This window comes from Lathamus discolor, unplaced genomic scaffold (assembly GCF_037157495.1).
Source record: "Lathamus discolor isolate bLatDis1 unplaced genomic scaffold, bLatDis1.hap1 Scaffold_170, whole genome shotgun sequence".
NCBI lineage: Eukaryota > Metazoa > Chordata > Aves > Psittaciformes > Psittacidae > Lathamus > Lathamus discolor.
The window spans coordinates 89,620-100,208 of record NW_027069199.1 but is presented as its reverse complement, the minus strand read 5'-3'; the positions used below and the strand labels follow the sequence as shown (position 1 = coordinate 100,208).

The 10,589-nt window shown below is 62.4% G+C and overlaps 1 protein-coding gene across 3 annotated transcripts in view; it reads left to right on the top strand.

Moving 5' to 3' along the window:
- Window positions 1–2,110: 2,110 nt before the first annotated feature.
- The window catches only part of HSPG2 (heparan sulfate proteoglycan 2), a 43,017-nt gene continuing 34,538 nt past the window's right edge, over window positions 2,111–10,589 (top strand). For 2 of the 3 annotated variants that reach the window (XM_065664401.1, XM_065664399.1), the window contains exons 1-15: window positions 2,111–2,411; window positions 3,400–3,477; window positions 4,357–4,466; window positions 4,552–4,610; window positions 5,116–5,276; window positions 5,427–5,552; window positions 6,025–6,285; window positions 6,360–6,479; window positions 6,551–6,682; window positions 8,186–8,330; window positions 8,788–9,161; window positions 9,226–9,389; window positions 9,492–9,668; window positions 10,151–10,347; window positions 10,424–10,571. In XM_065664401.1, coding sequence (XP_065520473.1) covers window positions 2,126–2,411; window positions 3,400–3,477; window positions 4,357–4,466; window positions 4,552–4,610; window positions 5,116–5,276; window positions 5,427–5,552; window positions 6,025–6,285; window positions 6,360–6,479; window positions 6,551–6,682; window positions 8,186–8,330; window positions 8,788–9,161; window positions 9,226–9,389; window positions 9,492–9,668; window positions 10,151–10,347; window positions 10,424–10,571 — 2,538 coding nt within the window. In that variant the 5' untranslated portion in view covers window positions 2,111–2,125. The remainder of the gene's footprint in view (window positions 2,412–3,399; window positions 3,478–4,356; window positions 4,467–4,551; window positions 4,611–5,115; window positions 5,277–5,426; window positions 5,553–6,024; window positions 6,286–6,359; window positions 6,480–6,550; window positions 6,683–8,185; window positions 8,331–8,787; window positions 9,162–9,225; window positions 9,390–9,491; window positions 9,669–10,150; window positions 10,348–10,423; window positions 10,572–10,589) is intronic. The other variant, XM_065664400.1, reaches the window with a different exon arrangement.

Here is a 10,589-nt window from a genome sequence, read left to right as displayed (position 1 = left end):
GCCTGTGTGTGAGTGTGAATGAGTGTGATTGTGTGTGAGTGTGTGTGTGTGAGTGTGAGAGTGAGCGTGAATGAGTGAGAGTGTGAGTGTGAATGAGTGTGAATGAGTGTGAGAGTGAGAAAGTGAGCGTGAATGAGTGTGATTGATTGAGAGAGTGAGTGTGAATGAGTGTGAATGAGTGAGAGTGTGAATGAGTGTGAGAGTGAGAGTGAGTGTGAATGAGTGTGATTGATTGTGTGTGTGTGAGTGTGTGTGTGTGAGTGTGTGTGTGTGAGTGTGAATGAGTGTGAGAGTGAATGACTGTGATTGTGTGAGTGTGAGAGTGAGTGTGAATGAGTGAGAGTGTGTGAATGTGATTGATTGTGTGAGTGTGAGAGTGAGAGAGTGTGAGTGTGAATGAGTGTGAGTGTGAAGGAGTGTGTGTGTATGAGTGTGAGTGTGTGACTGTGTGTGTGAGTGTGAATGAGTGTGATTGTGTGTGTGTGTGAGTGTGTGTGTGAGTGTGAATGAGTGTGATTGTGTGTGTGTGTGAGTGTGAATGAGTGTGATTGATTGTGTGTGAGTGTGATTGTGTGTGTGTGTGACTGAGAGTGAGAGAGTGTGTGATTGTGTGTGTGTGAGCGTGAGTGTGTGACTGTGTGAGTGCGTGTGTGATTGTGAGTGTGAATGAGTGTGTGTGTGTGTGAGAGTGAGAGTGTGAATGTGATTGTGAGTGTGATTGTGTGTGTGACTGTGTGTGTGTGAGTGTGTGATTGTGAGATTGTGAGTGTGAATGTGTGTGTGAGTGACTGTGATTGATTGTGAGTGTGATTGTGTGTGACTCTGTGTGTGTGTGAGTGTGTGATTGTGTGAGTGTGAATGAGTGTGTGTGTGAGTGTGTGTATGTGTGTGTGTGACTGTGAGTGTGTGTGTATGTGTGAGAGTGTGAGTGTGAATGAGCGTGTGTGCGACTGTGTGTGACTGTGTGTGACTGTGACTGTGTTTTTGAGTGTGTGTTCGGATGGGGCTGAGCAGGGACACGCTCAGCACATGGGTGGGTGATCAATGGCTGAGCACCCACATGCTCAGTGCAGACGGTGGGTGATGACTGAGCACAGACGCTCTCATTGCATGTGTGTGGGGCAGTAGCAGAGGCCCCACACACTCAGTACCTGCATGGAGGGGTGACAGCAGAGCACCCACACACTCGGTGCATGGTGGGGGGGCAGCAGCTGAGCGCCCACACACTCGGTGCACATGTGCAGGGCAGTGGCCAAGCACCCACATACTCAGTGCATGCGTGGGCTCCTCTGTGCCTCATTTTCCCCCTTTGCCCCCCCCCAAGCATCCAGGGCTGGGCTGGCACCCATGGAACACCCCCCCACCCCGAGCCAGGCCCCCTTGGGGTGCGGGTTCCTTTCATGTCCCCATCGTGTCCCCCCTTTACCCACCCCCCCCCGTGTCCCCCCCTTCTCCCCCCCCCCCAGCGCCGCATTAATCCCCCGGCACTTGTTTGCTCAGAAAGTGCTGCCCTGACGGATTCCTGACCGCAGTGAGGGGGCACCGGCCGGGGCTGCACACGCGTGTGCGCAGGCGTGGGGCGATGCGTGGTGCACACGCGTGTGCGCGGTCATGTTGGTGTGCACACATTTGGTGGTGCAAGCACATGTGTGCAGTCATGGTGCACACACACACGTCTGGTGGTGCAAACATACGTGTGCAGCCATGTGTTGGTGTGCGCACGGATTCCCACATGGGTGCACACGTGTAGCAGTGTGAATGCGTGTGCACAAGCACATCTGTGTGCACACACATTGCTGCGGCAGTGCATGTAGATAGAGGTGCATGCATGTGCCAGTGTGCACACACATCCCCGTGTCACACATGTAGGTAGTGGTACATGTGCATAGCATGTGTCAGTGTGCACACACATCCCCATGTCACACATGTGGATAGTGGTACATGTGCATAGCATGTGTCAGTGTGCACACACATCCCCATGTCACACATGTGGATAGTGGTACATGTGCATAGCATGTGTCAGTGTGCACACACATCCATGTGCCACACATGTGGATAGCGGTACATGTGCATAACGTGTCAGTGTGCACACACATCCCCGTGCCACACATACAGGTAGTGGTACATGTGCATAACGTGTCAGTGTGCACGCGTCCCTGTGTCACTACACGTGTATCGTGGTGCAGATACATGTCCATGGCCATGTGTCAGCGTGCACCCCACGTGCGTGCACACGCGTGTGCCGGTGCCGTGCGCGGCACCCACCGGCGCTGTTGCGTGTCCGCAGGGCAGCCAGGGCCTGGCCGAGAGCTCCTTCCCCGAGGACACGGTGTCCGACCACGTCGGGGGCACGCGGGGCCACCGCTTCTACCGGCACCTCTCCGATGACGAGGACCTGGTGGCATCCGGCGGTAAGGGGGGACCGGGGGTGGGTGTCACTACGGATGGGTGCCACCAGGGCTGGGTGTCACCGTGGGTGCTGCTGGCTCTGTCCCCATTGCAGATGGCACCAGGGAGCTGGTGGCACCCAGCGGTAAGGGGGCAATGGGTGAGCGGATGGCGCCGTGGGTGGGTGTCACCATGGTTCAGTGTCACCCTAGGTGGGTGCCACCAGGGCTCAGTGTCACCATGGATGGATGCACTGGGGGTGGGTGCCATTCACTCTGTCCCCATGCAAACGGCACCAGGGACTTGGTGGCGCTTTGTGGCAATGGGTGGGTGGGTGTCACCATGGCTGCGTGTCACCATTGGTGGGTGTCAACCTGGTTGGTGTCACCGTGGGTGGGTGTCACTGTTTCTGGTTGTCACCATTGGTGGGTGTCACCCTGGTCGGTGTCACCCTGGTCAGTGTCACCGTGTCTGGATGTCACCATTGGTGTGTGTCACCCTGCTCGGTGTCACCCTGGTCAGTGTCACCGTGTCTCGATGTCACCATTGGTGTGTGTCACCCTGGTCGGTGTCACCCTGCTCGGTGTCACCGTGTCTGGATGTCACCATTGGTGGATGTCACCCTGGTCGGTGTCACCATGTCTGGATGTCACCATTGGTGGATGTCACCCTGGTCGGTGTCACCATGTCTGGATGTCACCATTGGTGTGTGTCACACTGTCCCCATTGCAGACAGCACTGGGGTGGCATCCAGGGTAAGGTGGCAATGGGTGGGTGGGTGTCACCATTGGTGGGTGTCACCCTGCTCGGTGTCACCGTGTCTGGATGTCACCATTGGTGGATGTCACCCTGGTCGGTGTCACCATGTCTGGATGTCACCATTGGTGTGTGTCACACTGTCCCCATTGCAGACAGCACTGGGGTGGCATCCAGGGTAAGGTGGCAATGGGTGGGTGGGTGTCACCGTGTCTGGATGTCACCCTCGTGCCCCCCTTGCTGTCCCCATTGCAGATGGCAGCGGGGAGGACGGCAGCGGCGCCCCATGGCCGAGCGCTACCCACGTGCCCAGCTTGGGGCTGGCACCCACCGGTAAGGGGGCACCGAGGGGTGGCTGCTGTCCCCCGCCTGTCACCGCCTGCCACCGCGCTCAAGCTCTGTCTCCTCCATCCTCCTCTTCCTCTTCTTCTTCTTCCTCTTCCTCCTCCTCCTCCTCGGGCAGTGCCTGGGCCCCCCCCCATGCCCGTGGGGATGGTGGTGGCCGAGGACGAGCCCCCACTGAGTAAGTGACACCTTGGGGGACCCCCCCGCTGCACCCCCAAGTGTATCCCTAGGGTTCTAGGGGGTGTGTGTGTGTAAATATGGGGTCACAGCTGGATATGGGGGTCACAGCTGGATATGGGGATTACAGCTGGATATGGGGGTCACAGTCTGGATATGGGGTCACAGCTGGATATGGGGGTCACAACTGGATATGGGGGGTCACAGTCTGGATATGGGGTCACAGCTGGATATGGGGATTACAGCTGGATATGGCGGGATCACAGCTGGATATGGGGGGTCACAGCCTGGGTATGGGGGGGTCACAGCTGAATATGGGGCAGTCACAGCTGGATATGGGGATTACAGCTGGATATTGGGGGGTCACAGCTGGATATGGGCTTGTCACAGTCTGGATATGGCATTTACAGTTGGATATGGGGATTACAGCTGGATATGAGGAGTCATAGCTGGATATTGGGGGGTCATAGCTAGATAAGGGGGTCGCAGCTGGATATAGGGGAGTCACAGCTGGATATGGGGTGTCACAGTCTGGATATGGGGATCACAGCTGGATATGGGGTCACAGCTGGATATTGGGGGTCACAGCTGGTTACGGCAGGGTCACAGCTGGATGGGGTGACAGGGGGGTATTTTTGGGGGTGCAGGTGCCTGTTTCTGACCCCCCCCCCCCCTTTCTCCTGCCCCCAGTTTACTTCCGGGCGCTGGTGAACTTCACCCGCAGCATCGACTACAGCCGGCGCCTGGAGGACCCCGACTCCGAGGAGTTCCGGGAGATCTCGGAGGCCGTGGTGGATGCGGTGAGTGGGGGGTGCTGCGGGGGGGGGGGGGGGGGGCACCCATAGGAGCACCCTGACCCCCCCATGTTCTGCCCCCCCCCTTCAGCTGGAGTCAGAGTATTACAAGGTGCCCGGGGAGCAAATGGTCAGCGTGGTCTTCATCAAGTGAGATGGGGGGGGTCTGGGGGGGGGGGCACAGAGGGGATTGGGGGAGGTTGGGGGGCAAGGGAGGACTGGGGAGGTTTGGGGGTGCAGGAGAGATTTGGGGTGCAGGGGGAATTGGGGGGATGGGGGGGACTATGGGGAGGTTTTGGGGGGGATTTGGGCTGAGGAGTCTGGGGATCAAGGGGGGATGGAGAGGTTTGGGGTGCAGGGGGGTATTATGGGGATGGGGAGGTTTAGAGGGAGCTATGGAGGAGTTTTGGGGTGCAGGGGGGGTTGGACTGGTGAGTTTGGGGGTGCAGGAGGATGGGGGGGCAGAGAGGTTTTCGGGGGGGTTGTGTTGCCTGGGGGTGTTTGGGGGTGATGGGGTCGTCTGTGGGGGTTTTGTGGGTTCAGGGGAGGTTTTGGGGGTGCAGGGGATGTTTGTGGGTGACGGGGGGGTTATGGGGGGCTGGTTTATGGGTTCAGGGCAGGGTTTGGGGTGCTGACCCCCCCTTTGCCCCCCCAGGGAGCTGGAGGGTGACGTCTTCGTGGAGCTGGACGTGGGCTCCGAGGGGAACGGGGACGAGGAGCAGCTCGGGGGGGTCCTGCGGGACCTCCTGGCCGGGGGCTCCATCGCCTCCTACGCCACCTCCCCGCATGGCTTCCAGTTCCGGCGCCTGGGGGCCGGTCAGTGCCGGGGGGGGGGTTTGTGGGGCTCAGACCCCCCCATATCAACCTATAGCCCACCCCATGTACCGGTGGGCCTTGACCCCCCCCATACCCGGTGGGGGCTGTTGGGGTTCATGCTGACCATGTGCTCCCCCCCCCCCCCCGCAGTGACCCCCCACCCGCGGCCCTGCACCCCCACGGAGTTCACGTGCGGCAGCGGCGACTGCGTCCCCGGCGAGTACCGGTGCGACCGGAGACACGACTGCCGCGACGGCTCCGACGAGCTCGGCTGCGGTGAGACCCCCATAGCCCCCCCCCCTGCACCCCCATAGCCCCCCCTGTGCCCCATAGACCTGCTGCACCCCCAGAACCCCGCACTGGACACCCATTCCCCACTATAACCTTATTACCCTCCCTAAACCCCATAACCCCCCCCCCAGTGCATCCTTATTTCTACTTATAAGCCCCCCAGCACCCCCATATCCCACATAACCCCCCCCATTTCTCTTACTGCAATCTGATTTTCCCCTATCCCATATATAACCCTTTGCACTGCACCCCCATTTACCCCCCCACGCAGCACCGCTCCCCCCATAATCTCCCCTAAGTCCACCTCACGTCTGTTTCCCCCCATAACCCCCCCAGTACATCCCATTTCCCCTCCATACCCCCATAACCCTCCATTTCCCCCATACTCCCCCACTGCCCCCTATTTCCCCCCATACCCTCCTATACCCCCTCACCCCCATAACCCCCATCCCCGCAGACCCCTCCACGCGGGTGCCCCCCACCACGTCCCACCCGGCTGTCACCACGCGCCCGCTGAGCACCGCCACGGCCGCCATCACCCCAGCGCCGCGGCGCCCCGGCACCGCGCGGCCCCCCGGCACCCCCCGGCCCCACAAGCCGCCGGTCGATGGGTGCCGGGTGGGAGAAGCCGCCTGTGCCGATGGGCGCTGCATCCCCCGCGATTACCTGTGCGATGGAGAGGCCGACTGCGCCGACGGCAGCGACGAGGAGGCTTGTGGTGAGTCTATGGCACCGCCATAGGGAGGGTGCAGGGGGCACCCATGGGTGCTGACCCCGTCCCCCATCCCCCAGGCACCCCGTCCCCCTGCGAGCCCAACGAGTTCAAGTGCCGCAACGGGCACTGCGCGCTCAAGCTTTGGCGATGCGACGGCGAGAACGACTGCGGCGACGGCTCCGATGAGGCCGATTGCCGTGAGTACGGCTGGGCTGGGGACACGGCGCTGCTGCGGTCACGGCTGACACGTGCCGTTGTCACCCTGTAGCCACCAAGGCGCCCGGCGCGGCGTGCGGCCCGGCGGAGTTCCGGTGCGTGGCCAGCGGGACCTGCATCCGCGCCAGTTACCAGTGCGACCACGAGCCCGACTGCCCCGACCGCTCCGATGAGGTCGGCTGCGGTGAGTGACACCGGAGGGGACGCGGTGGCTTCGGGGGGGATGGCTCTGAGCTCTGAGAGCCGTCAGATTGGGGACGCTGTGCTGGGATGTGGTGTGGTGGCACTGGGATGGGGACGTTGTGCCTGGGGACCCCATGACGTGGCACTGGGGGCACAACAGCCGGAGAACCCCTGTGCCGGTGACCCTGTGCCGTGGCACTGGGATGGGGACATTGTGGGGACCCTGTGCCATGGGGTGTTGTGCCCATGGAGCCTGTGCCACGGCACAGGGCAGGGGATGCTGCACCCAAGCTGTGCAGGGATGTGGTGTGGTGGCACTGGGATGGGGACTCTGTGCCAAGGGACCAGGATGGGGACATCATACCTGGGGACACTGTGACATGGCACTGGGCTGGGGACATAGCACACCATGTCCCGGTGAAGGGTTGTGGTGGGTGTTGTGGGTTGTGATGGGTGTTGTGGGCAGGTCCATGACCCGGTGCAGGGTTGTGATGGGTGTTGTGGGTTGTGATGGGTGTTGTGGGTTGTGATGGGTGTTGTGGGCAGGGCCATGTCCCGGTGCAGGGTTGTGATGGGTGTTGCAGGTGATGATGGGTGTTGCAGGCAGGGCTGTATCCCAGTGCAGGGTGGTGATAGGTGTTGTGGGCAGTGCCATGTCCCAGCACAGTGTTGTGATGGGTGATGCGGGTGGTGACAGTGTTGCGGGTGGTGATGGGTGTCACAGGCAGGGCCATGTCCCGGTGCAGGGTAGTGACGGTGTCGCTGGTGGTGACGGGTGTTGTGGGCAGTGCCATGTCCCAGTGCAGGGTTGTGATGGGTGTTGCGGGTGGTGACTGTGTTGCGGGTGGTGACGGTGTCGTGAGTGGTGACGGTATTGCGGGTGGTGTCAGTGTTGCATGTGGTGATGGGTGTCACGGGCAGGGCCATGTCCTGGTGCAGGGTGGTGACAGTGTCACGGGTGGTGTCGGTGTTGCAGGTGGTGACGGGCGTTGTGGGCAGTGCCATGTCCCAGTGCAGGGTTGTGATGGGTGTTGCAGGTGGTGACTGTGTTGTGGGTGGTGACGGTGTCGTGAGTGGTGATGCTATTGCGGGTGGTGACGGTGTTGCGGGTGGTGTCGGTGTTGCGGGTGGTGATGGGTGTCACGGGCAGGGCCATGTCCTGGTGCAGGGTGGTGACGGTGTTGCGGGTGGTGACGGTGTTGCGGGTGGTGACGGTGTTGCGGGTGGTGTCGGTGTCGCGGGTGGTGTTGGTGTTGCGGGTGATGACGGTGTTGCGGGTGATGACGGTGTTGTGGGTGATGACGGTGTTGCGGGTGGTGACGGTGTTGCAGGTGGTGTCGGTGTTGCAGAAGGTGTCGGTGTTGCAGGTGGTGATGGGTATCATGGGCAGGGCCATGTCCTGGTGCAGGGTGGTGTCGGTGTCGTGGGTGGTGTCGGTGTTGCGGGTGGTGACGGTGTTGCGGGTGGTGACGGTGTTGCGGGTGGTGACGGGTGTCGCGGGCAGTGCCCCCGCAGGTGGTGTCGCTGCCGCGGGACGCGGTGCGGGCCGTGCCGGGTCAGACTGTCACCTTCACGTGCGCGGCCACCGGCGTCCCCACGCCCATCGTCACCTGGCGCCTCAACTGGGGACACCCCCCCAGCAGCCACAGGTGGGCGGGGCCTAAGGGCTGGTGGGAGGGGCAAGGGAAGGGGTTTATCAATGGGGAGGGGGCTTATCAATGGGGAGGGGGCGTGGCCTGCGGAAGGGCGGAGCTTGTGGATATGGGGGCTGAGGGGTGGGAGGGGGAGCGGGGCTTGGGGCGGGGCTTGTTTGTGGGAGGGGCTTTGTAGGGGCGGGGTCTGCGGTAATGGGCGGGGCGTATGGCGGTGTATCAGAAAGGGGCGGGGCTTAGAGCCAACGGTGCTAAGCGGTGGGCGTGGCTTATGCTTAGGGGCGGGGCTTGGGTGTGAGTAGGGCTGTGCTCGGTTGTAGCGGGTGTACCGGTGTGCCTGTGTGCTGGGTGTACCAGGTGCTCCAGTGCGCCTGTGTGCTGGGTGTGCTGGGTGTACCGGGTGTACCGGTGCGTCCCGGTGTCCTGGGCGCTTGGTGCCAGTCGTGCCATGCAGGGTGTCAATTGTGAGCGAGGCCGGCCAGGGCACATTGACCATCCGCGACGTGAAAGAATCCGACCAAGGTGCCTACACCTGCGAGGCCATCAACACCCTGGGCATGGTGTTCGGCATCCCCGACAGCATCCTCACCGTCACCCGGCCCGGTGAGCATCCCTCCCCGCTGTCCCCTCCCCTCCGCCATGCCGCTGTCACCATCACCCACTGTGTCCCTCCCTCCGCAGGGCCGTGCCCCGAGGGCCACTTCGAGGTGACGGGGACATCCCGCTGCCTGCCCTGCTTCTGCTTCGGTGTCACCACCTCCTGCCGCGCCACCGCCCGGCACCGGCACCGCCTGCACCTGCGCTTCGACCGCCCCGACGACTTCAAGGGTGAGCGATGGGGACAAGGGACAGGGGACAAGGGGCACGGCAGGGGCTGAGCATCTCCTCGCAGGTGTCAACGTGACGGTGCCGGCGGCGCCGTCCCCACCGGTGCTCTCGGCCACGCAGCTCCACGTGGATGTGGGTTCTGAGGAATTCCAGCTCCTGGATCTGTCCCGACGCTTCCTGGCCCTCGATGCCTTCTGGGCGCTGCCGGATTCATTCCTTGGGGACAAGGTGATGCCGGGGTGGTGACGGGGATGGGGATTGGTGACACTGGGGTGGGTTTGGGGCTGGGGACGCCGGTGTGGTGGCTGCTGACAGCTCGCGGTGCTGCAGGTGGATGCCTACGGGGGAGCGCTGAGCTATGGGGTGCGGTACCGGCTGGGACGCGGCCCCCCCGAGCCCACCACACACCCCGATGTGCTCCTGCGGGGCCACGGGCGGCAGCTGCGGGCACGCGATGGGGACACCCAACCCGACGTCCTCAACCGGCGGCACGTGCCCTTCACCGAGGTGGGGGGACCGGCACGGGTGGTGGGGGTGATGGTGGTGGAAGGGTGGGAGCATCGTGGTTGTGATGGTGGATGGGTAATGGTGATGCTGGTGGTGGTGGGTGGGAGGTTGGTGGCAGTGGCAGTGACAGTGTGTGGGTGATGGTGGTGATGGTGAAGGTGGGGGGGGTCAGTGATGGTGATGGGTGGTTAATGGTGGTGGAGGAAGGAAGGGTGGTGGTGGGAGGGTGATGCTGGTGGTGAAAGGGTGATGGTCCGCGAGTGATGCCGGTGGTGATGGGTGTGTGATGGTGTCGGTGAAAGTGTGATGGTGGGAGCATGGTAGCAGTGATGGTGGTTGGGTGACAGTCGCGGTGATGGTGATGGTTGTGGTGATGGGTGGGTGATGGTGATGCTGGTGATGGGTGGGTGCTGGTGGTGTCAGGTGGGTAATGCCAGTGTTACCATCACTGCGGGGTGACGCTGGTGTCACCGTCCCCACAGGACCGCTGGGAGGACGAGGAGGGCGCTCCGGTGAGCCGGGAGCTGCTGCTGCTGGTGCTGCAGGACCTGGAGGGCATCTTCATCCGCGCGGTGTACGACGGGCGCATGGCCAGCGTGGGGCTCAGCGACGTGGCCATGGACACCACCAGCACCACCGACACCGGCCTGGGGCCAGCCGGAGACGTCGAGGAGTGCAGGTGATGCTCGCAGCGAGGTGCCAGGCTCGGTGCCACCACCAACCACGACGGCACCATCACACCGCTGTGTCCCCAGGTGCCCCGTGGGCTACACGGGGCTGTCGTGCCAGCGCTGTGCCAGCCGCTTCGAGCGGGTGACAAAGGGACCCTACCTGGGGACGTGCTCCGGCTGCGGCTGCCATGGACACTCCAGCACCTGCGACCCCGTGTTTGGGCACTGCCTGGTGAGGAGCGGGGTGACA